Source organism: Lissotriton helveticus, chromosome 2_1 (genome assembly GCF_964261635.1).
Source record: "Lissotriton helveticus chromosome 2_1, aLisHel1.1, whole genome shotgun sequence".
In the NCBI taxonomy this organism is placed as follows: Eukaryota; Metazoa; Chordata; class Amphibia; order Caudata; family Salamandridae; genus Lissotriton; species Lissotriton helveticus.
Genome location: NC_136059.1, coordinates 263,745,558 through 263,771,303, shown reverse-complemented (window position 1 = coordinate 263,771,303; position 25,746 = coordinate 263,745,558). Strand labels below are relative to the sequence as shown.

Genomic DNA, 25,746 nt, shown 5'->3' with positions numbered 1-25,746 from the left:
TGAGACCCCGCAGCCCCAGTGCCCAGATAACCCCAGGGGTGACAGAGCTGCCATACAAAGGCCGTTTGAGTGATTGGTTGATCAGGACTGTGGTAATGTAATCTATGCTCCGGGGTATTACTTCACATTTAGAACCAACCTGTTCTTTTTTTTTTTTTTTTTTTTTTTTTTTTATTTCAAATCGTTTTTATTGAAGTAAGAAAACAAAGCAAAAGACATTACATTAAATCTTCCATCAAAAGTGAATTATTACAGATGTTGTCAGACTAATACAGAAACTATAAATGATAAAAAAAAAAAACAAAGAGAAGAATCACTCTTGCTTGTCACGTGGTTATCGATCAAGTTGTTAAACACTTGACGTGCGGATGAATGGGAATAGCTCTGACATATTAACTAGGATCACACCCATATAACCATGATACTATTACAAGGTCGTATTGCTTCAAGGTGGCTCATAATGGAGGGATGAATCGTCTAGCGACTTCCATAATTTCTTATTGGATGGACACCACGTAGAGGACTGTAACGCCTGATTCGTGGCACCTCTCAGGAAAGACAGCCATTCCTGCCAAATTTTAAAATTTACTTCCTTAAAACATTTCCACTTGCATAAAACAACCTTACATGCCAATGTCAACATTAAATCCAAGAGCTGGCGATCATGCTCATTTGCCAATCGCGGTTCCAACCCCCCTAAAATGACATATACAAATTCCTTCATTGGTTTTATCTTAAACACGTGATGAATGCATACAAATACTTTTTCCCAATATTCTCTCAGCAGGGGACAGTTGAATAACATGTGAGAAAGATCACCAGTCCCTGATTGGCAATTCCAGCACTCCGGGGAGTCACGTAGTTTACATTTAAATAGCTTTTCCGGAGTCCAGAACGACCTATTTATGAGCATATACTTCGTCTGGAATAGGATGGGTGATACTTTGTGGGCAAGTGCTGATTTATGAATCAATTCCCAATCCCACTCTATCCCTGTGGAGTTAGGTTCCGCTTCCCATTTCACTTCCACTGCTTTGTGAGATTTGCTGGGCAGCGGTAACAACAATTTATACACCTTGGAAACGAAGTGACCTGAGTGCATAATGCGTGGGAGATGTGTTATCAGCCACGGAGTGTAGGGTGTGAAGTTACGGCTGGTTAATGTCGCCTTGACTTTTAGAAAATGATAGAAGTCTATCGGGGCTAGGCCAAACTTCGTCTGTAGGCTTGAGAACGGGATTGGTTCGCTGTTGTCATACAAGTCTCCGGCCAGGTTAATACCTTTTTCGGACCATGACTCCCAGAAGAGTTCCACACCCGTGTGTTTAAGGTAGGGGTTTTTCCATAATGACATGCATGATGATTTAGAGAATGTCAATTTGGTTTTATGCGTTTGGTCAAGTCTAAGTAGGGCCCTTCTGGTATTTAACAATATGTATCTGGAGTGAGGTAGGTGCGACAGATCCATGGTGATTAAAGACTCAAGCGGAGCCTTGCCTACTATTGATCTCTCAATGTTAATCCACACAGGAGTGTAAGTTGGTGATTTTATTAACCATTGAGCACCTTGCTTACAAAGAAAGGCTGTCTGGTAGTTCCTGAACGATGGCAGACCCAGGCCACCTTTATCTTTTGCCAGTTGCAGTTTCTTTAGAGATATCCTGGCTTTCTTGCCCCGCCACAGGAAGTTACCAAACAGCTGGTCTATTTTTAAGACAAAATTATTAGAGAACGTCATAGGGAGCATACTGGCCAGGTAGTTAACTAAGGGTGTTGACATCATTTTGAGAGTTTCAGCCCTGCCCCACCAAGAGAGAAATTTTGGAGACCAACTTTCTAGAAGAGTAGATATTTTTTTCAAAGTCGATTCTTCATTTATTTTTAGAGTGGAGACCAAATCCTTATCGAAGTCCAACCCCAGGTACTTAAAGCATTTGGGCTGCCATGTAAGACCAGAATCCCCCAAGATCCCCTTGTCCCCTATATTGTTGAGCAGCTTGACCTCCGTCTTGTCTTTATTGAGCTTGTAGCCCGAAACCCTCGAAAATTCTTCAATGTCTGACATGAGTGCAGACACTGCCTCATCCGCCCTTTCAGATAAGACAAGCACATCATCTGCATATGCTGTCAATTTAACCGTGCAGTCTCCAAAGGGTATACCTGCAATTTTAGGATCTTCCCTTATATGATATAAGAACGGTTCAATCGCCAACAAAAATAACGAGGGTGATAACGGGCACCCCTGCCTCGTGCCTTGCTTTAAGCAAAAGGAGGATGAGAACGAACCACCCGCCCTTACTCGCGCCGAGGGGCAGCAATAAAGTGACATCACTAGCCGTGTGAATGTTTCCCCCAAATTAAATTTATTGAGGACTGCTTTGAGAAAGACCCAATCAACCTTATCGAAGGCTTTTTCGGCATCTAAGGTTATTGCCACTGTAGGGGTGCCTAGAAGTTTAGATTTCTCTAGCACATGCGCCAAAATCCGTGTGTTATCACTGGACAACCTATGCTTTAGGAAGCCCGCCTGAGATGGATGGACTAGTTGTGGGAGCACCTTTTGAAGACGTGCGGAGAGTATCATTGCTAGAATCTTACAGTCAATATTAATTAGTGAAATTGGCCTGTAGTTTTTTGGGAGCGATGGATCTTTCCCTTCCTTCGGGAGCACTGCAATTGTTGCCTCCGCCAGAGTGCCTTTTACTTCACCAGAGCTATTTATTTCTTGGAATAGGTTTAGCAACGGCCCAGTTAACATAGTTGGAAATGTTTTATAGAATTTTGCTGTAAAGCCATCTGGGCCTGGTGCCTTCCCTGATTTCAGTTTTTTAATCGCACTTTCTACTTCTTCAGCACTAATTGGGCCATTTAGACTAACCTGGTCTTCAGCGGTCAACCTTGGAAGGTCACACTCGTCCAAATAATTCTTAATTTTATCTTCCTCCACCTTTGTATTTTTTGCGTACAGGTCCTCATAGAACACCCTAAATACCTCAGCTATCTTATCTGGATCAGAATGTGAGTTCCCTGAGGCGTCCTTAAGGATGTTAATACAGTTTTTTTGTACTTTAAATTTCAAATATGAAGCTAGACTCTTTCCTGCTTTATTGGATTCACAAATCTTAAACCTCTTCCCTTTGTCCAGCCAAACTCCAGCCCTTTCACTTATTAACTTATTGTGTTCATATTTCTTATTTGCCAGAGCATAAAGAGTCATGTTGTCTCTTAACCTTAGATGTTTACTTTCAAGATCTCCAATTTCACTTTCAAGTGATTCTAGTTTCGCGTTATAATTTTTATTCATGGCAGACCTAATCTTGATACATACACCCCGTATTGTACTTTTCATAGCATCCCACCTAGTAAGATCAGATGTGTCCCCCTCCCTATTAATTTGCAGGTAAGAGACAATGGCAGCTTGTATCGTAGATCTGTGTTGAGCATCGCTTAATATCTCATCATTCAGGCGCCAAGACGTCTGCCGGGGAGATGATTTGGCATTTGTAATGGACAGGGAAATACAAGAATGATCCGACATCACACGAGGCTCTATGCTGGTAGATTCTATTCTGGGTACCCCGTTCTGTGTTATGAGGATGTAGTCAATCCTGGAATATGAATCATGCGGTGTAGAATAAAAGGTATAATCCCTCCCTGTGGGATTCTGGAGCCTCCACGCATCCACTAAATGAAAGCGTTCACACAGATTAATGAAGGCTCTATGGGATTTGTTTGGTTTGAAAGGGCAGTGGGAGTCCCTATCTAGCGTTGCGTCTTTTGGAAGATTAAAGTCACCACCCACTATATGAACAGCGCTATCTGGGATATTTTCCATATGTTTATTTAAGTCCTCCCAAAACTTGAGGTCACTTGTGTTAGGAGCATATATGTTCGTAACATAAAACTCCGTATTTTCTTTGCTTAGTTTTGCCGTAACCCACCTCCCGTCTGAGCTAGCCTCATGAGACAAAACCTCCACCTTTGATCTCTTCGCGACAAGAATCAACACCCCATTCTTTTTGTGTACAGATTCTGCACCCACAACCTCGTTGTAAAACTTGTTCCTCAAGTGGTAAAACAGCTTAGCTTCCAGTTTCGTCTCTTGTAACAATACAATATCGCCTTTCAATCTGCGCACATAATCTAAGATTTTTTGTCTTTTGATAGGCTGGTTCAGACCTTTAACATTGAGTGACAATATCTTCATCTTGTCCATATTACATACTCCCATCGGAGTATTCACAGCGTTATGTGTGAACAGTTAAAGAATGCTTCATATGGAGAAAAACGTACATCACACTTGACCAATTACAAAATGTTGGTCTTCCATCTCCCTGAGACTTCGAGAGGACATATGAGCGAACACAGAGGCTATAACCCACATCACCATCAAGTGTCAGTGCAGTAGTGAAAATGCAAGCAAGAAGAAGAAAAAGAAGGAGAAAAAGAAAAAGAAGAAGAATCGAACATAAAAGACAAGTAACACATACCCGAACCCCCAATCCCCTCGACCCCCCACCCTTCCCACCCCACCTGTATTTTGTAGGCATGGCGATTGGAGAGAGAGTGCAGTGCAGCCTCCCCGTGCCTAAACATATCCATATTCTTTGGAGCATTCAAGACTATTAACATTTACTCAAAACTTGTGAGTTGTTCTAACTATCACAACTATCACGACTAACACAACTATAATAAATCATGTACCAAGTAACCTTGCACGTATGAGGAAATGCAAAGACTGCAAGATAAGAGATAAACGAAACAAGGCATTACCTTCATTAGACTGAGTGTCAGGACCCACATTAGTACCATTAATACCAGCTGATAACATTATAAAACTAAGTTGTGAGGTATGCGAAAACGCATTACACGTATAAGCGAAATAGCTTATGGTCGAAGAGTACAAATGTTTAAACATGGATACCACAGTCAGCACCTTAAACAAAATAGCTCATGGTCGAAGAATACAAATGTTTAAACATGGATATCATATTCAGCACCTTAAACCTGGGCCCTAACCTGGGCCCTCAAAGTATCCTGAAAAATGTATATAAATGTATAGAATGTGTATAATACGGATACATATACGGAAATACAAACTCCGAATCAGAAAGTCTTCAACTTTGGCCATAATCCTTATTTCCAAAGTACCAAATTCGTGTGACATAATAGCTGAACATATTCACTTGCTCTGCTTAACAACTAGGAAATGAAAACCATTGGAGAATGCGTGTAGCAGGATACCCTTCATTTATAACCTGAGGCTGAAGCCTGGTCAGCGGGGCTTTCATGATTATTCGTCTCCATGTCTAAGTCCTCAGGGCCATCCAGCATACGTTTCAATTTCAGTGGATCTGAAAAAATGTGTGGAGAGCCCTGAATAATCACTCGATACCTTGCCGGACCAATGAATCCATATTGGAAGCCCCTTTTCTTCAGTTGCGGTCGAAGCGCCAAGAATGCCTTCCTGACTTCCACCGTCTCTTTACTGTAGTCTTGAGATATATAAACCTTAGCAGACTTCCACAGAATGTGATTGTTTTTACGCATGAAGGTAAGAATCTGTTCTACATGCTGGTACCGGAGTGGTTTGCAAACAATAGCTCTGGGACCCTTTTGATCCTTTGAGATCCTGGCCGGGACTCTGTGGGCTCTATCAAATTCTAGTGGGTGTACAAACGTCATGTTTGTAGCTTGGGTAAACCAGGACTCAAGAAAAGCCACGCAGCTCCCCAGTTGATCCTCTGAACCTTCCGGAATTCCAAAAATGCGTAGGTTCCCCCTTCGATTACGGTCCTCCAATTCAGCGAGTTTCCGTGTTGTTTGATCCGCTGCTATACACAAGCGTTTAACTGCGTTGCAGGTCTTCACTTCCATATCCTCAAGTTTGCTAATCCTCGTTTCCGCCTCTAAAAGTTTTGCATTGGTATCGCGGTTATCTTGTCTGATTGCTGCCACTTCTTCTTTTGTCGCCTTCGCCAGATCCCTGACTTCATCAAGTCTGCTAAGTATTAAATCTATTGGATCCGGGTTATCCTTCCTCCCTTTGCCAGGTGAGGGTAGATCAGACTTAAGTCTCTTTAGACTTTTTGCTAGCTCTTTGTCTGACATGTCTATTCGTGATGTAGACTGACTGATGTAGACTGACTGATCGTGGACAGTGATTCACCTGATTTGTGCCTGACCGCCGTGACGCACTTTCTTGTTCAGGCTCCGGAGAATTTTCTATTTGTTCCTATCTGTTCCCCAGATGACCATTGAGAGAGCTGAGATAGCCAGGAACCGGCAATCAATGAAGCTGACCGTTAGTTTTATCAAGTCAAACACTGTGCTGAAGGCGCCATTCTTAACTCAGGATGAAAGTTTGCGTCACCATTTGGAGTATACCATAGCTTAAAATACTCAATATGTGTGGAATGGAACCCTCACTCAATCGCATTACAGTGACACAGCGTGTGGTAGGCGCACTCTCCGATCATACATTCAGAATCTTCACTTTTTTCAGTCTTTACCAGTCTTTACCAGCTTCTGCCCATTATAAAACAACAACTACTAATCATACCTTCATGTTGCGCCTGCACCCAACCATCATAGCATATGAGATTGTGGCAGCCCTGGTGACTTAGCAGTGTCAAGGTAATTGGGATGATTTGGGAACATGCCAGACCTCGCATATAAGATCAATATCAATCCTCAGGGGCCAAAATCATCCCAGAAAGCACATTTCCATTTATCATCAAGTTACCGATTTTAATGTTATTAGTGAAGCCAATGGTCAGACGTTTTCCAGGCACAATCGTTTTTAATTCCTTAATCCCATTGGAAACGCTCATATCATGTGGGTAAAGTCAGTCTGTGGACCTGCAGTACTTAAAATATGCGTTACTCCGCCATTTTGTATGATGCGAGTGGTGGCTGCTTTCTGTGCTCGTTTTCTGTGCCTGCCAAGCGTTTCATTTACTCACGGTTCTGCACCCGTTACCCTTTCCATGCCACTCACAGACCGATTCACCGGCGGAATCCTTGAAGTCTGTTCTCATGCCATGGAACCTCGATCTCCGTCTGCCGGCGTCTTCATCTTCAGCGGCTTGCTGGGCGGACACGTCGCCTTCTTCCCGCCGTCCTTCACCAGCGCCCGGCAGCGTCCGGAGCGGAGCTGCCAAGCATTCAAAACCGGACTTCTCCTTCACACAGCTAGTCGACTGAGCGCTCTATGTGACCCGCTCACATTCCGCCGTCCGACTCTTTTATTTTTGTCGGCGCTGGAGAGGGTTATTACGCTCCAGATCAAGGCGATTCCTTCGGCACGGGCAGAGGGATTTAGAGCGCCGCCATCTCCCTCGGCGTCCAAACCACGCCCCGAACCAACCTGTTCTTTGAACACGAAAACAAAACAGGTAATATCTTGCTAAACCACTTATGTTCTCAAACATATGGTTGTGTTTCCATTATGAGATGCAGTACTGATCTGTGTTGAAGAGGGAACATTTTCAGGATCCCCAGGGCAATCCGAAGTTTGGGGGCAAAGACTTTTACATTCAGAACCTTTTACCACGAGTGTGTTGGGACTTCGCTTTATTGTTGAGTCCAAAACTCATTTCTCTCTCTGCCACCTCAGGTACCAATTGGATTAATTGAACCACACATGTCCTCCACACAACCATCTAATGCATAATTCGTTATCCACGTACCACATCGATGAAGGAAAGGACACAGTCGCAGGGGATTGGCAAACCAACTAAAAAACACGGGTGCAGCCAGTAGACAACTCCCCCCTCATTAATACAGTAAAAGCGCCTATCGTGCCTCTGTAATCTTTTCACTGACACTGCAGTTAACTCTCTGCAGCCCAGAGAGCTGATGGTGGTCCTGGTTCGCGGAAAGGAAGGTGCGCTGGTGTGCCTCCCACACACACCGCCACTCTAGGTTACATGTATGACTATGTGGTGTGCGCCCAAGAATGAGTCAAAAATGGACATAGTTTGCTATGATGGCCTTAAAGCAGGGCCACATGATCCCTGGAGCCAGACAGCGGCATTTTGCCATCCCAAAAATTGACTCTGAGTTCCATCCAGCTCTCAATTTTTGGTGTCGTAGTCAGAACAAATTTTGCGATTCATGTGGTCCCATCTACAAAGAACCAGGTTAGTATCTGGTGCCAACTTGATGGCATTTGTGGTAGTGTTGTAAGGCAGCTGCTTGCCTTGGTCTTAATGTAAGGAAATGGTTCATCGGTCTGTCTAACTCCTACATGCAGAGGAGCAACGACGCCTTGTAAGTTATCAGTGGACTTGAAAAGTTACGCAACAGCTGAGTTCCTTGCAGCACAACGCCTTCTGCTCATACCATTCTCAATAATGGGTGAATGATCATGAAAGTGAGATAGTACACTTGCTTAGCACTACCATTGCACCGTTTTAGGCGCTTCTGAAGCACCATCATTTTGTCGAATAAGATCCTGATGTCACGAGGAGGGCATTGTGTTGTTGTTTACCTGGTGGCTGTGGCAGTTCGTGCCACACAAACATGCCTCATGGCATCCAATACCCCAGTGTCTTCCACTTTGACCCTTTGGTGTCGCTTGGCTTGGAGCCATCTGCTGCGCGCCAGCAAACGTCCTCATACATTTATTAAAGCACAGCCCCAAGCACAGTGGTGTGTGTCCAAAGACAGGCTCTACACGTGAGGTTTGCCCCCCGGGGCAGCACGAGTTGGCTCGTCAGTCAAATCCATGTTGTCACTTCTTACTGTTTCCTTTCCAAGCAGAGTGTTCCCTCGTCCCCAGGAGAAAACAAGAGAGTTCATCCCTGCTGTAGGACAAGGTAAAGAGACGCATATGCATAGCAACAAACAGCATGTCCTCTTGTAAAGTAAAACACTACAAAAGGGTTGGGGTAATAATAAAAAAAACTTTCAGGTCTGAAGAGGAGTTTACTGTTAATCTGTGAATCACTATCCATTCTCCCACAACTAAAATCTTGTGTGTTTTATGGATAGGTTGTGCTCTGTTATCACAATGGTGTCCTGTGCTAGATACAATGAAAGTGCCCCTGTTAGAAATGGGATGTCTGGTTCGCTAGGGCATGCGCCTAACCACTGGGGCACAAACCGCCACTCTAGTCAGGGCAAGGGAGTTACACACTGTAGATACCCCATAGCCAACCAGAAATCCCATTTCTAACAGCCCCAATTTAGTGGCTTCCCAATCCATACAGCTGCTTCAGGGTTATGCGTCTTCCTGACCCAATTTGCTGTCTACAGCATGCGAGGGTTGGTTCTTAAAATGCATGCAATGCATGCATCTAAAACTCTGCCCCCACAGTAGCCCCTGGCAGCTCTGACTGAAGAGCCTGCTTGATTGCAGATATCGGTGCTGGAATGATCAATTGACAATCCGCACACCGCTCTTGTCTTTCCTGCACCTCCCGCTGTAGTGTTTGTAGGTGCCCAGAGGGCCAGCTGGGCCCTCACGTTCAATCAGTCGGCCAAGGTTTGGATAAAAGCTAGTGCTTGGTGGACAGAACAACAGAACCTAAAATCCAGACAGGTTTTTAGGCTCACTGACAAATCTGGAAATGATAATATGTAAATTTGCCTTATGCATATTCATTGCTCTGAAGCAGCGCTCTGTACACATTTCGAGTCAAGCTACAGACTCTGCTGCTCAGCTGAAACAATTGTAGCTGAAACAAGGAGTCTGTAAACATTCCCCACTAGGCTAGAACTAAGCCCGAAGGACCTCTGTTACCGTGGAGCTGCTTTGTCCGGCTGGAAGAAGAGGAGCTTCTCTGCTACAACTGGTGCTCCTCCTGCCTGAAGGACAAGAGCCCTGACTGAACCGAGTCTGCAACCTGCATGGAAGACCGAGTCGAGGACAATTTACTCCGGGAGTTATGGGAACCTGCAGCCCTGCTGACCAGGACCACGACCAAAGACTCCAAACGAGCTTGGCAGTGACTCAGACTTGCATGCTTGCCCATGTCTTATTAATAACCGGCAGATCATCATTGCATGGCGCTCTGCGAGGCGAGTAGAGGATACTAGTCTCCTGGCCAAAGGCTCGCTGAAGTGCTTGAAAGACACTATATCCATCGCACGACTCTACCATGTCCCCCCAGGTAGGGACATAACCTGACTCCCTTCTGGGCGTGACTGTTTTGATCATCCTCTGTCCTAATAGGAATGCCAGGGTCGCCGTTTCTCTTGAATGTGCCGTCTAGTGCACAGTCCTGGTCGAACTGATGTGTGGATCAACTTAAACATCTCTATAACCCAGGGATGCGTGGCACCTACTTGTGAAATATTTCATGATGTCTTGATTGTAAACTAGGTTCCTGGATGCTAGAGTGGCAGCGCTAATGGGTGCCTTTGGTCTTAAGGGTGCCTGAAAATGGACACTAGAGCAATGCCGTGACCAGATACTCCTGGATGGCAAGCACACGGTTCAAAGCTGTCACATGCACCCTATGGACCTGTGAGGCACATCAAGCTCCCTCAGCCCCATGCGATGACTCTTGCTCACTGCTAGCAGGAGCCGGGAGACTCAGGTGCGCCAGGCCGACTTTGAGTTACTTTCAAAGAAGGGTGGCCATTTTCTGTCCCAGCATGCCTATGGTTTACCTTTGAGTTTTTGGACGTCAGCTGCAGCTTGGGCTCAACCCGATGATTTGCCCAGATCTGCTCCTGGCTGTACTGCTGACGAGGAGTCTGACCCATGCAGCAGATTATTATTGTATCCCCTATTGGCTGCAGATGAGGGCGCTAAAAGTATAGTAAACCTTATGAAGTAGAGATGAGCTTTCGAGCTATCAAGAAGAGCTGTGAACCGGTCTATACGGTTCACCCGTAGACTTTTATTGAGTCGAATGAATGAATGTTTAGCTTAACAGTTACTTGCTTGCAGGTTCTAGTGCATGTTTGACCTTTCTGTAAACAGTGGCTATACAACCATTAAAAAGCCTTCAAAATCTATATTTAATTACGTATTTCTAGAATTTATATTTCAAATCATATAATACCCAACATACCAAGCTGACAGAATTCACACTTGTGTGTAAAATAAAAAAGAACATAGGTGTGCAATCAATAGTAGGAAATCACATGCACACATCATGCTCAAAATACCACATGTATGTAAGTATAAACGCCATTGGTAATAAGTAAAAAATACCTCCTATCTTTGGTGTCAAGCATTTATTGCACTGACCTGTAAAACAGAAATTTCATAGAAGATACACACCTACTGTTTTTTCTGGTAGGTGGGCTGAGCATACGGCTTCTCTTCAGAAGGGGTAAATACATTATTACAAAAATGCATGTAGTTCATTTATGATTGTGAAAAATAAAGTTATGGAAATTAAATCACTGTAAATCAAAAAAGAAAAAAGAAAACATTAATTAGCAAGTACCTATTATCACCCTAGCTTTAGGAGGCTATTTAGAAAAAAGGATGAAAGATAGAATGCGATCAGGATGTAAGCAAATAGCAAAAACTGAATTCATACATAATTATATTAAAAAACAGTGATGAATGACCAAAGTTGCATATAAAACAACTATGAGTTAAGAACTCCCTCTCTGGAGCCCGGGAGGGAAAGCCTCAAGATGGAGCTTCCGGGAATAATCCTGGGCTCATGGGCTAGGCAGTGAGAACTTCAGCTTGAGAACATTGCAAGGCCTCAAAGAGGAATGAAGTACATGTTATGGAGCTCTTCGGAGGATGGGTGGTATCCAGTTTGAGAACTGGGTAGTATCAGACCTTTCTTAATAATCATGGCATCTCATGGAAATGACAACAAGGATACTGCTCACTCCAGCGCTCGCAAAGGAAGCTACAGGGTGTTGAGCTGAATAGATTCTGCCCGCACTGTTCTGTTTTGCATCACCGCCTGCACCAGCATCCTTGAGGGACCTCACCTGGGGTCATCATTGCCAGTGAAGAGCTATCTTGGGTTGTGCCAGAGCCATCTGTCTGATAGTTGTTTGCTGGCTCTCTGTATGGTGTGGTCCGCAGTGGGGAATATGCAGAAACAAGTTCAACCCATGGGGTGATCATGATCCCAGCACCACAGGATCCCAGAACAATTCCAAGCTGGAGTTAGGAATTTGGGCAATCTGCAGGCAGTGGACCAGCATCTCACAGGTTTCACAACTTGGCCAAGATTGAAGATCTGAGATGCAGGATTTACCTAATCTTCCGGGTCAACGAGGATATAAAGGCACTCTGTGTCCTCTCAACGTCTTTCTGTATGGTGGCACCAGCTTGGGACGAGTTGTATTGGTGGTGTCTTCATCTATGAGTGCAAAAGGAGAGAATGACTACCGCATCCCCTGAAGTCATACTATCAATGGTCAATGGTGAGTTGAGATGCACAACATGGTTTCTGGGAAACATATATGCAAACCCAGAATTATGTTCTCCTATTGGTCAGCCTCAAACCTCCAAGTAAAAGCTTGGTCAAACATAATTTTTCAGGGACCATCTGAGAGATTCCGCCTCAGAATGGTGTCTACTATAGCAGTAATTGATAGTTTGAGTAAAAAAAATATTAAATATCAATATTAACTCAGAAGTATACATTTAAAAAAATTAATGTGAATTCATTTTATATATTTACCTTAAATGTAGAGCAAAATAAAACAAAATGCTACATCCCTATTACAATTCTTTTTACTTAAGTTTACATTAAAAATAAAATCCCAGCTACAGAAAAAACATATTTTAAATGTTCACTAATAATTATTAAAAGTGATGTATAGAATTCATTAACATTTATGTTTGATAAAATGTATTGTTACATTATTTTTTAGGTTCAGAATAGGTTTTTAAATATTTTATGGTTGAATAATACACCTGTACTATTTTCATATTTATATTTACATTCATTTATATTTATTTATATTTTTACAAATTTTAATTATCTAATTTAGTTATATTTCTTATTGCTTCCTATGGGGGTTTATTTTAGTTTCCTACCTCCATTCTCTTCTATGGGAGGGTGTTGCAGTACCAATGGCTGGCCTTGTGTAGATCTGGACTTGCTACTGTGTTTTTTAGCAGTAGTAACTCAGGGTTTTGAATACCGAAAAGTAGTAAACTTACTCAAAAGTGTAAGTTACCATTTTGAATCAGTCCCTGTGGTTTATCTTACCTCTGGCTAAATTTCCTTTTTTGTAATTCTTTCCTTCAAAGGTCACTATTTTTCTAAGCACACCTACAAAAGAGAGACACTAGACTGTATGTTCAAAGTGTGCAACTTCTTTCTGAAGTGAACACTTCAGGAGGCATCCATCATTGAATTTATTTATTGTAGTTTTATATGGCGCCAACTCGACCGAAAGTATCGGAGCACTTTACATGAGCACCAGTTACAATACATAAGGTAAAGGTTTTTTAGGCACGGAGAAATTAAGGGATTTTTCCAGAATCACAGGCTGTTGAGCAGACGCCGAGACTTAAAACAGGTTACCCAGTTTCAAAGTGGGCAAATGTGGCATAGCGCCACATTCTTCCAGTTGATGAGTTCAGAGAGGAAACAATGTAAATTACCGTAGGGCAGCACTCTTGTACAAAGAAGTTAGCACTCTAGCTCTTGACTTATAAGTAAAAAGAAGAGTAACACTCCCACCCTCGTATCTGAAATAAATCTGTTCATGTGCTGTTATGCAACGAAGTACAGCGCAGACAATACACAAAAGATACACTTACCCCTGCTCCCTCTGGCGCCACCTACTTCCCAAGGAGGAAAACTACGCTCAGAAGAACAGGCAAATAAAGCTTTTGCATTGGCGTAATGCAAAATGACCACCCCTCTCCCCCACCAGAATGTGATGAGGACCCCCCCAGTCTCCTATATTTTACAGATATTCATTGGCCTTTGGCAGAATAGGGAGTCCCTGTAGGGTTGAGGGACCACTGAGGAACCATTGAGGGAGGTAAGTCGTTAACAATACAGCATGAAGGTTCAGTTTATGCTGGGTCGTACTGTAAAATACAAGACATGCCTTATTTTACTTGGCCTGCAATGTGATTTTTTTTAAATCCCTATTGTTGACCTGCCTCATTCTTTGAGTTATTGCTTTCTCTTCGTGCCTCAGATTGGCAGATTTCCTCCGGAAGTCGCGAGCAGCCCTCATCTTCCAGAAGCAGTACCGTATGCTGGTGGTATACCGCGCCTACCAGAGGATCCGCAGGGCCGCCGTCACCATCCAGGCCTTCACCCGGGGCATGTTCGTCAGGAGAGTCTACCACGAGGTACCAATCTGTTGTCTGCAATCATTTGTTCATTCATCGACACCGTAATCCTTGCATCGAGCAGTCTGTTGTGGTTTAATGCTTGCATTGTTTTTTTTATACCGTTGTGGTCTCCTTTTACGAATGAACGTTTGTTTTTATAGATCGGATGATAAATTCTTCCTAAGAGGCGCTGCCTTCTAGGGAAAAGTGCGCAGGAATCCTTTACTCTCACACTGGTCTCACTGTCACCCCCTCCTCTATCCCTGGGTGGATCCTAAGGCCTCACCCTTCTTCCACCCATTCATCCATGTTTTATTCTCCGGTTATCCTTTGCCCCCTTTGGCCATCTCATGTATATGATGCTCAGCTCAGCCTAAACGTAATTCTACTTCTCCTCATCCAGGGTCCTTGCATCTTTCTCTTTATTCTTCCTGCACCCTCTACCTCTGCCATACATCTGGGGTTCCTTTGATGGCTGAATGAGTCTCTCTCATCCACCATCACCTCTTCCCACATCATCCCTTCTCCTTAATCACTGCCCATCTCCTCATAACATGCTTGGCCTGAGCAGCTGTTTCCATCTTGAACTTCTACAGTTATCCCTTGTGGTGGCTTGTTTCCCCTTCGGCCCTGATGACCAGTCTGGCGGTCTGAGTACTGCCAAATTTTCTGGGGCTTGACAGTGGCATTCCAGCCACTGCCGCACTCGTTCTCCGACCACCCTATTACAAGTAAAGCAGTTGGACCACCATTGCACCGCCGTAACCACTGAGGATCACAGATCCTTGGCGGTGATGTGGCGGTTATGAGGCCGCATTATGCTCAGCTGGACCACTGGGACCCCACCAAGCATATTACGAGTTTCCTCTCCGCCACGGTTTCCATGGCGGTTCCTACTCCATAAAAACCATGGTGGAGAAGAAACAAAGCCTAAGCGCCATGAGGTGCATGCAGGCGCCCCAGTACCTGCACCCCAGTACCTGCACGGCATAGACTGCACCAGTCCATGCCGTGCAGGTGCTTTCTTTGACATTCCCATTGCGGTGCCTATTTCATAGGCACGACCGTATGAATGCCAAAGAACTGTCGGCCAGTTACCAAAAGTCATAATCTGGCAGGCGGTGCACACACAGGTTTGACGGTGCGAGAGTGGCTGCCGGCATGGCGGTCCGCTCCTGCACCACTAAACTTGTAATCAGTCCCTTAGTGTCTGTCTCCTTGCAGGTGTTTATGGGTGGAAGTAAAGGAGGCAGGTTTGTGGTGGCCCATCACCGCTAAGTGTGTGACGTCATACAGCTACATAGCAGCTCTACTGCTGGAAGAGGGAATGGGTGAGACCTCAGTGTAGCCAGATCAGGAAAAGCAGAGCAGAATCAACATCCTGGCCATTGTGGGCCGCTCTCTCTCTGCATTCTCCCTCAGCACCTTTGTAATGTAGACAAACCTTTTTGTAGTTACCAATAGCTGGCTTAGTACCAATGCGTTGGGTACCAACACGCAATGCTACATCCCTCCTTTCTATCAAGAAAGTCCTAAATTTTGCAGCCAGCCTTCCTCACCCTCCTACTAGCTGCTCTGCTGTTGCAGAACTTGCCTGGCTCGTGATTCAGAAACTAGCTCTATAGAAGAGCCTTTTCATGGTCATCTAGGCACTACAATATCTCGGCTGTCTGTACCTACTCACCCACTCTCGATTTACACCCCATTGACTGCTTCATTCACTGACCCAACAACCTCTATGTGAATGTCTCCATCACAATCCCGGCTACAGCCTCTTAGCCATGAGTTACAGTGACAGTGATTTTTTTGTACAAAAGATGTGTAATTTGTTTCATTCACAAGAAAATGAACACGTGTCTACACTGCTAGCTGCAATGAAGCTGGCACACACTGCTGCCAGTATAACACAAGTGTATACCATCACAGCAGAGCAGACACTGAGAGCATGCACGATTATAACAACAGGTTGCATACATTATTCCAACATTTCACAGGAAATAGGTGTACCATTGGCAGCTGAGCATCTGAGCAGAAGTTCTTGTCGAGATGCCACTATCTTACATTAGAAAGACACAAGAAAATTGCCAGTTAGGGAGCTAGTTGACAACAAAATTGCATGTATACTTGAGCAAAGGAGAATACGCCTTCCACTCCAGGTTTACTCATTTCCTGAAGAAATCTTTAAAAAGCGAGCAGCTAATGCCTCGGATGGTTGTGATCCACAGAAGCATGAAATCGATGGAAGGCGTTATATTTTGTAACAATTCAACATCAGCTCCCAGAAGGAGTTTGGAGTAGAGAACTCAGTGTAACTGTGGTCAGTAGTAGTAGAAGAAGCAGTGGGAAAATCCTCTATATAAGTAGTTTATTTTGCCACAAACACATTTTTTATATATAAATGCAGTGTTACTAAACTACAAAATCTTTGTGATTAAAAAAAAAGCTAAAAAAATAAACACATGCAGCAGTTTGGTTTCTAAAAGAGCTTTGCTTGATGTTTTAACGTTTCGACAGGTTATGAGCAGTAAAAAACAGGTACTCTGCCTACGTAGACCAGGAATGTTAGATGTTCTTCATAACAGGTGGTATCATCACTTAGATAAGGAATTATCATTCTACAACTATCGCCACTCAGCTACTTATATATTATTATCATGATGTCATAAGAGCTACTTTTTTCCTCCACTAATCTCTGAAATAGAAAACTGTTCCAATGCGTCATCATTCCAGAGCTCATGACTTCTTCTCCACCTTGTGTCATAGCTCCTGTTGCAGCACAAGGCGGCCATCATTCAAAAGCACGCGCGTGGCTGGATGGCTCGCAGGCGGTTTGCTCTGTTCCGGAGCGCCGCCATCGTCATCCAGTGCTACTTCAGGCGGATGAAGGCCAGGCAGGCGCTGAAGCAGCTGAAGATCGAGGCGCGTTCAGCGCAGCACCTGAAGAAGCTGAATATTGGCATGGAGAACAAAGTGGTCCAACTGCAGCGGAAGATCGATGATCAGGTGAGTTATCAAGCAGCTACTAGTACTGCCAGATATCAACACAATATTATGATGGCATCGTTCCCCGCTCCCAATCAGATATGTTTCTTTTCATTCGCCTTTATCCCACTCCATTGCCCGTTGTAAGGAGACATGACATAGTGACTCTGGATCCTGGCGACCTGGGTTCTAGTATTGGATTTGGCACTTAAACAAAACTCTTGTGAATCTGTGAAAATGGCTTAGAGCCTAATTTAGAATATACAGTAGTTGTAAACTCTAATTGTTCCTGCAGTGATCTGTCTCTTGTTTCAGGTCCATAAATTATCTCCCACACACCTCGCTGGACTTTTCTTTGAATGTGTATGTAACTGACTTGGAAACTAGAACATCCACTTTTGCAAAGTGGACTGATGTTACACCTCAGCTCTTTACTCAATACACCTGATTCAAAGATTCAGATGGAGCTCCTTAAAAGGAATATATTGCATGTGATCTGGACTTCTGAATAGCCCTCCAAAGGGAATAGGAGAAATCGAGCATCATCTCACACTGCGAAAAGTGGCAAAAATGCAGCTGGTCAAAAAAGGCATTTATGCATGTTCTGCAGACCAACATATTGCACAAGTAGCTTGACAGTGTTTTAAAGTGTTGTGATCTTCTGTGCTTTGTGTTCCTTAGTGATCTAGTACAAAGCACAAGTACTAAAGAAACTGTCTATAACCAGACCTAAATATGAAGTGCATGTGTTGTGTATGGCTTACATATCGTTTCTGGACACTGGGAGTCCTTTGGTGCAGCTAAGGCCTTTTTCTAAAGAAGGCTCCAGGATGGTGACTAAAGACAAGAGTAGAACCAGGAGAAACCTAGAATTTCGTAGGAGCCTTTGGAGAAAAAAAGTGGATACCGGAAAAAAACAAAGGACAACCGACCAGCAGCAGCAGAACACCAGAAGCAGATCCAAGGAATGCAGGTGAAAAACAGGAGAACTCTCTGTAGAGCAAGCAATGAACTGAAGACAACAATTGTGATGTTACACAGGGTAATCCCAAGCTACTTAGATGGAGTCGTGTGACCTATAAAAAGCTGGGAAAATGAAATCTTACGAGAAGTACTATAATGTGACTTGGTAGATCCTAGAAGAAAGGCATGATCTCATAGGCCATATTGGCTGTCCTTCTTGTATTAGAATGTAGGAAGTATTTCATAGACATAAAGTTCCTTAAACTGTTAAACCTGACCTGACCATAAGAAATAGTAATGGATTCTTCTATAAACAGAGGTGCGATTGACATCACAGGAGAGGAAAGCTACAAGTTAAACTTATTTTTAAAGAGTCTGGTTACAAACAAACTAGCAACTTGAGCCTCATTTTGAGTGGAACTATAATTACATATTTGAATTATGGCAAATATGTTTTTTATGACACCCAGTACATACCGGTTTTGATTAAACACCTTTGTTAAATTTTAGCTGGTCAAACATGCTGGAATTTAGAGGAAATAATGCCAGCTAAATACCACAACATGTGGCTGATGGTGTAGATTTCACCAAAATCCGCATATTATGCCCCACTACACCTGTATTTGAAATGTTTTGACAATATAAGAATGCTAATAGTTCCTGCTGATACTTTAGGACTAAAAGAAATACCTCATGGAGAAAGCGTTCTTGTACAGTAAAACAGTAAAAGAAAACAACTTGAAAAGTCCTGACTTCATATACTTGCCTTTTTGATGTTATCTGGATACTAAGGCCCTTATTACGAGTTTGGCAGGCCGGCCACCATAGAACAGCGTCCAAAGACAGCCGTATTACTAGTTGTCCATGGGCCCGGCGGTGTGGAGGCAGGTATCTTCCGGCGGTGCTGAGTACTTTTTCCAAATCTATTGATGCCTGCATGTGTATTTCGACTGCATATGTGTCGGATGCACACATATGCATGACATAAGTGGAAAAGTACCATATACCCATTACTGGGGTTTAACCCATATGTAAGCAGTCCTGGCAATGGGTATATGGTGAGAAAAAAGACTCCGCTGTAGATCGCAGCTCACAGGGTCATAATCCTCAGGGTGAAGATCCTGCTGTGTAGGGGGACCTGGAGACAGGGATGCACGTCAGATCTGCCTGGAATAAGAAGAAAGGGGTGGGTACGCACCTTAAATCCTTCATCACCGCCACCTTGAAGCAGACGGTTGAACTGCCGCGGTCCACTAGTGAGCTGATGATGGAGCCACAATTGGCCCCCTTGCTCAATCATTGGTGCATAGATGTGTGGAGACCTTCCAGTGTAACATTCAATGATCCATCATCAACACATGGACATGTGGGCAGCCCCTCAGGTACCAATCTCTTCACTATCATTAGCACACAAATGTCTGGGACAACTTCAGTGCATAAACGCTTTGGAGCTTCTGAGATGCCCATCACTACTACATTATGAAAGACATAGACACAAGAGACACATCTAGGGCACGAATAGCTGTTTCTTCATCAGCATGTGTGGAAGAGTTACTGGGGTATCAGACTGAGCATTTGCCACACAACCATCTCCTCAGCACTGAACAGATCTCCACTGGACCCAGCCTATCCACACTGTGCCTCCCTGAGACTGGATATCTCCTCAGTGCTGAATACATCTCCAGTGGGTACAGTCTATCCACCCTGCGCTTTCTCCTGCTGGGACATTTCCACAGGGCTGAACATCACTTCTCTAAACACAGTCTCTCCTCATTGTGCATTATAGTCCATTGTGCCTCTTATTTGCATTTAAATCGGAAATTTAAATCTCATTGCCAGTGGGACAGTTGAAGATTAGAGGATTCAGGTGACATCACTGAAGGTAGACAGATATATAGGTAGACATATTTATTTCCATGGGATTAGTACAGAACTTAGATACTCAGCTAAGGGAGTCAGTGCCCCCTCAGGAGCGTGATGCTAACAGCTGAGTCCCTCGCTAGTCACTCATGGTTCCGACTGACACACACAGAGTCCTGAAGAACCACATGAGATCACACCTGCAACCTTGACAAATGAGACTTCAGAACAATCAAGGGACCAAGTGACAGATTTCAGGGGTGCCAATTATAGCGCATCATCAGCACATGGACGTGTAGGAAAGATGATACGGTAGCCATCATTTGTCCATCATCAGCAGAACGTGTGTCAGTCATGTGGCATAACAACAAAGGCTTTATCGTCTGCAAATAGATGTGCAGGACCCTTTTAGCGTACCCGTGAAAGCCCAATCACTGTCACATAGGTGTAAGTATGATTCCTGCAGGTACTAATCATTGCTCCCTCATCTCTGAAGGCCCCATCATTGGTACACAGATATACGTGACCCTTCTAGAGTATCCATAACAGCCTGATCATCACATAGATATATCAGACCATTTCAGGATAACCACGACAGGCAGGTCCTTGCCACACAGATGTGTGTGTGACTCATTTAGGATAACAATCCTGGCCCCATCATCGGCACATAGATGTATGTGTGACTCCTGTTGGGTATCTATTGTGGCACCATAATCAACAAATAGATGTTCGGGACCCTTCTAGGAGACTCATCGTGGCACCATCATCAGTATATAGATTTGTGAGGCATCCATGACAGGCTCCATCATAAGCACATAGATTTGTGAGACATCTACGACAGGCTCCATGATCAGCAATTAGATGGTGTGTGACTTCTGTAGGATATCCATTGTGGCAGCATCATCAGCACATTGATGTATGGGACCTTTCTAGGGGACCAATCGTGGCTCCATCATCAGCAAATAGATGATTTGGACGTCTGTATGGTAGTGATCACTAGTCCATCACCAGCAGTTAGACAAAAGAGTAAACGTCGAATCCAGACCCGGGTAGCCAGGTTTTGTCTCTTGAGTTGACGTTCAATCGATCATTATAAATATGCAGCAAAATTCATGCATAAAGGCCATTTGTCTGACTGTGACTAGCTGGAGTAAGAGTGATGCTTATGAGTTGTAAACTAAAGTGCAAAAAGGGAAAGTCTCCCAGTGCTCCAGCTCAGATGCTAACCTCTCCTAGGCTTGGGGAGAGAGCAACAGAGAGGAAAGGGGGCCTCCTGGGCAGTGGGGGGACAGCAGTGTGGAAGTCACCTCCTTCAGATGTAGAGAACCAGTCTACAGAGGTGGCATGCTTGGGGTAAAATAATGACCCCCACATAGCAGGTCTTTATCCCGACTCGAAGGATACTGCAGCAAAAATACAAGCCCTCCGCCATTCCTTCCGGTACAAATCCAGCAGCTTCTCTTTGCTGTTTTGCCTAAAACCGAAGCAAACATTTATTCCATAGACCCAGGTTTGCCTGATAGTAAACCTAGTTTCTCTAATGCCTGTTGTGTCATGTTGGCAGGGAACCTACTAACCTTTCACGCTGTGTATTCTAGATTAGGGGGTCAACCCTGGAACGTGAGGTCCGGATCCTTGAAAAAATTTCAGGATAACCACTGACTATGTAAATGAAACCCATGCAGTCCTATGCCATGCAGACATCTCTCTTCTAGGAAGGATGAAAACCTGGCAGGGCTCTCACTGTCATGGCCCATCCTTGGGCACCGCTCTGAGACAAAGAGGGGGCGGAGAATCATAAATGCTTAAATGCACATTTAACATCTAAAGGTTTTCTAAACGGTTCGGATTCTGTTAACGTTTTCCCTACTGTGGTAGGTGTTGATTTATTAGTAAGAAAACCTACTTCCGATTCTTTCACTTGCTGCATGTAATTTACTGCTTAGAGCTGTCCTGTACTTTGACCCGTGGAAGATCTCACCTTTTTACAACCTTCAAACTCTTAATAAGTAAATAACCCATTACATGTATTTCTCATTTTAAGTGTTTATTTTTTATCCTACATCTTTCCTACTATTGCATCCCTGTTCTCTTATCTGCTGAACCTTTGTATTTTGGTTCCATCTTTGCAGAACAAGGAGTATAAGAGCCTGAACGAGCAGTTGTCCTCTGTCACCACCTCCTACTCCCAAGAGCTGGAGAAGCTGCAGAAGGAGCTGAAGCGGCAACAGCAGAACCAGGAGGGCGAAAACCAGCTGGCGAGCCTGCAGGAGGAGACCGAGCAGCTCCGCGCCGAGCTCGCGAAAGCGCAGAGCGAGCGGAAGATCTTAGAAGACACGTACACGACAGAAAAAGGACTTCTACAAAAGGTACTTTCAAATTTTAGAGCCATGCCTAGAACAGGTTAAAAGCTTTAAGCTTTAGTACAAAATCATCGAACTGTGAGTTATAAAAATAAAGGTGGATGTTTGGGATCTGTAGTTTGCGGTGAGGGGTATGAATTGTGAGAGAGAACTAAGGAGGATAGAGGGTCTGGAGTGAATGGTTGTGTGATGTTATTAGGAGTCTGGAATCTATCTGTCTGATAGCTGTCAGTGGTTGGACTCTAGAGGTTGTGTGTGGATGGCCAGGGGTGTGGAGTTTCAGATGCTAGGTCTGAACAGAGAAATCAGGGAATATTTAATGGGTTATCAGTATAATATGATCAATTGGACAGGGAATTGGGAAGACATGGCTTGGCAATTCGGGCTGGACTATTCCCATGAGGCACAGGGTCAAGACTGATTTGCACATAGCTGTGTCTGAACTGGGGTGGCAAAGTGAGCTAAAGAATGATGATGGATTCAACCCAGATCTGTGACTGGGGTGAGTGTCTGAAAAGTTTGAGCACTCCCTTTATCATCTCCTTGTGTTTGCTTTGTTTGCCCTAAGTTGGCAGGGTATGCCTAGACGTGGGTCCCTTGCTCACTTTGCCACTAGATTCAATCTAGCCTGGCTGATGAGGGCTGTTAGCCCGAAACTGGTCCCAGGATGCTTGTTTCCAGTCCAGGGAAGACATGGCTTGACAGTTTGGTCTGGACTGAACCTATGAGGCACAGGGTCAAGACTGATTTGCATATGGCCATGTCTGAACTTGGGTAGCAAAGTGAGCTAAAGAATGATGATGGATTCAACCTAGATCTGTGACTGGGGGTGAGTGTCTGAAAAGTTTCAGCGCTCCGTCCATCATCTCCTTGTGTTTGCTTTGAATTGGATTAAGCCGTCATGGGTCTGCCACTAGGACTTCTTAAGAGGGTACAGGGGATGCTCCTATGTGAGAGCTAGTGCTGGTGTCAGCGAATGACAGGCTTGTGGGATAGTCCCTGGATTCGTTTTTGGTGCCTGGGATTAGGGATACCTAAGCACACAATGGGGTCTATTACACTTTGGCTCACATCTGGAGTTGGCCTCTAGTTCCAATGGGGTGAATTTCCTGTTACAACGTCTACTGATTTGCTGCATAAAGAAGGCAAAATCTCTGGGAGAAAAACATGGGAGCAAATTGGGAATTACCTGCAATATTGGGTGCAGTTTTCAGGACTCTCTCAGTAATACCATATTTCTTAGTGAACCCTCAAGATCCAACTCATAAAGGGCAGAACATTCCAAATTAGAGGTAACTCTGGATTTGGAGTAATACTGGCAAATACTCCAGACCACTCCTAATGTGGACCTTTGAAAGCTCATGGTAAGATTAGCATTCAAAAGTTTGTGGGCTCTAGGTAATTCTCATTCAATTTTATTAACTTCCTAAGTGAAAGTACAAATTCAAGAATAAAACACTTGACATGTATGGCTTATTATTTTCTCAACATGATCATATCATAAATATTTTTCTAGAACACACAAAAAGTGGGTTTAGTCTGGGAGCGTGCTTTTGCCCTCTGTCGAATGCCTCTAAAAAAGCAAAAATGCATTCAGAAATGTGTGTTGTTGTGGAGGCACTCCATGAAATAAGTTTCAAAATCTTCCATTTTTAAATTGTACTACACTTATTTGTTCTCTTCAGTCCTAAATCCACCAAGCTTCATTATAAAATCTATGAACACATTTTGCGAGATGTGCTTGCTGTATCAGGGCAAAAGACAAACTACGTATTTAGCACTCACTAGTTATAAGTATGGATATAATGATCTATTCACCTTGCTCATCAGCTTTGTCACCATGGAACCGTCTTCTTTCCTAATAGGCAGATACAGGGGCCCCATTGCTCCCCAAAAATAAATAGTATCATCTATAGTTTATATTGATCCAAAAACTCATGAAACTAGAGTATCAGCTACATAGTATCTGATAAAATACCACTTACTAAAGTAGATACTCAAGAGGAACACATTCACATCATTGAAGGCAGCAATTCATGCAGAAGAATAACAAATAGAACAAACGAATTAAGCATGAATATAAGAGCCCAACAAATGCATAGCATGTGTCATTCGAAACAGTTATTCTACTAACTGTGACTTTAATGTCAATTGTCAAAAGCAGATTTAAATTTTCAGTGACCCAGGTAGAGCGGCACCATTCTGGGCCCGAGAAATATTATTTCCTCTCAGCAGGCATAAAAGTGCACAAAAAGCAAACAACAGTGCAGAAAATGCACTCCTTGTTTTATGGTCATTGGGAGAATGCTGACCAACCCAAGTGACCAACAATCATAGCCAGAAGGTTATACCGCAAACTAAGATGAGGGTTGTTCGATTAAAGAACATAAGACAGGACTATTCCAGTAAGTTAAGCATGAGAGTTAACGCACACATACAACCATGATATGGGACGAGGGACACTTGATCCTGTCCTCAAGAAACTGAAGAAAAGACAACTCAACTGCCTTATAACAAATGTATTTTTATAAAGTAATGGGAATCCCCAAACGTGAAGCAATTTATTCTCTAGCAATTGCTGGTCTCAATCTTGGCACATCCCCATACTTCTGCTCCATAAATCACATAAAAATACCTTTTCATTTTATACTTTTCACGATAAATGGAATATCAATGCCCCCCATGAATTTTTAAGAAACCACAGAATCCATCATTAACATGAGGTAGTTTCAGTCTTTAATAAGTCCTATCAGGGGAGTCAGATCAATGTGACATCAAACATGATCACAAATAGGTGAAAATAGTTGAAACCTCTACCCTTTCACACTGATCCATACAGACTTTGTTTTAATTCCATGGGACAGAAAGACATCACCTTATATTTTGACACATAAACTGGACATATGGAGTCCAGACTTTCCAGACTATTCGCGGTTTCAGAAATAAGTACTGCATCATCCACTGGCGTCTCTAAAAGAGGGCTAGATAGGGCCCATCTCCCAGCTCTACTGGTCTTGCACTCCCTTCCCCCCTCAGCCTTGAGCCCACCACCGCTGCTGATGGATGTGCCAGGAGGCGACACAGAAACACAAACAGACTCTGCACCCTGTAACACATTCATTTTTCAAAATTCTTTTCACTGCAAAGCAGTCTTGTGGGCTTAAATATTTAAATCTATGTATGTGTGTATATATCTATATACATATAAAGAAATATACATACAAAGTCAGATTTAAATATTTTAAGCAAACAACAAAGCTTTGCTGTGAAAGGACAAATTAAGTTCTGTGGTAACTTGCAGTGTGTGTTTACACACACACATAAACACACATGTTTGTCTAA

At 43.5% G+C, this 25,746-nt stretch overlaps 1 protein-coding gene across 1 annotated transcript in view; it reads left to right on the top strand.

Annotated features, from left to right (window-relative positions):
• MYO5B (myosin VB) overlaps positions 1-25,746 on the top strand; it is a 1,014,515-nt gene that overhangs the window by 847,399 nt on the left and 141,370 nt on the right. Inside the window, exons 20-22 of the mRNA XM_078674793.1 lie at positions 14,098-14,254; positions 17,000-17,239; positions 22,174-22,410. Coding sequence (XP_078530919.1) covers positions 14,098-14,254; positions 17,000-17,239; positions 22,174-22,410 — 634 coding nt within the window. The remainder of the gene's footprint in view (positions 1-14,097; positions 14,255-16,999; positions 17,240-22,173; positions 22,411-25,746) is intronic.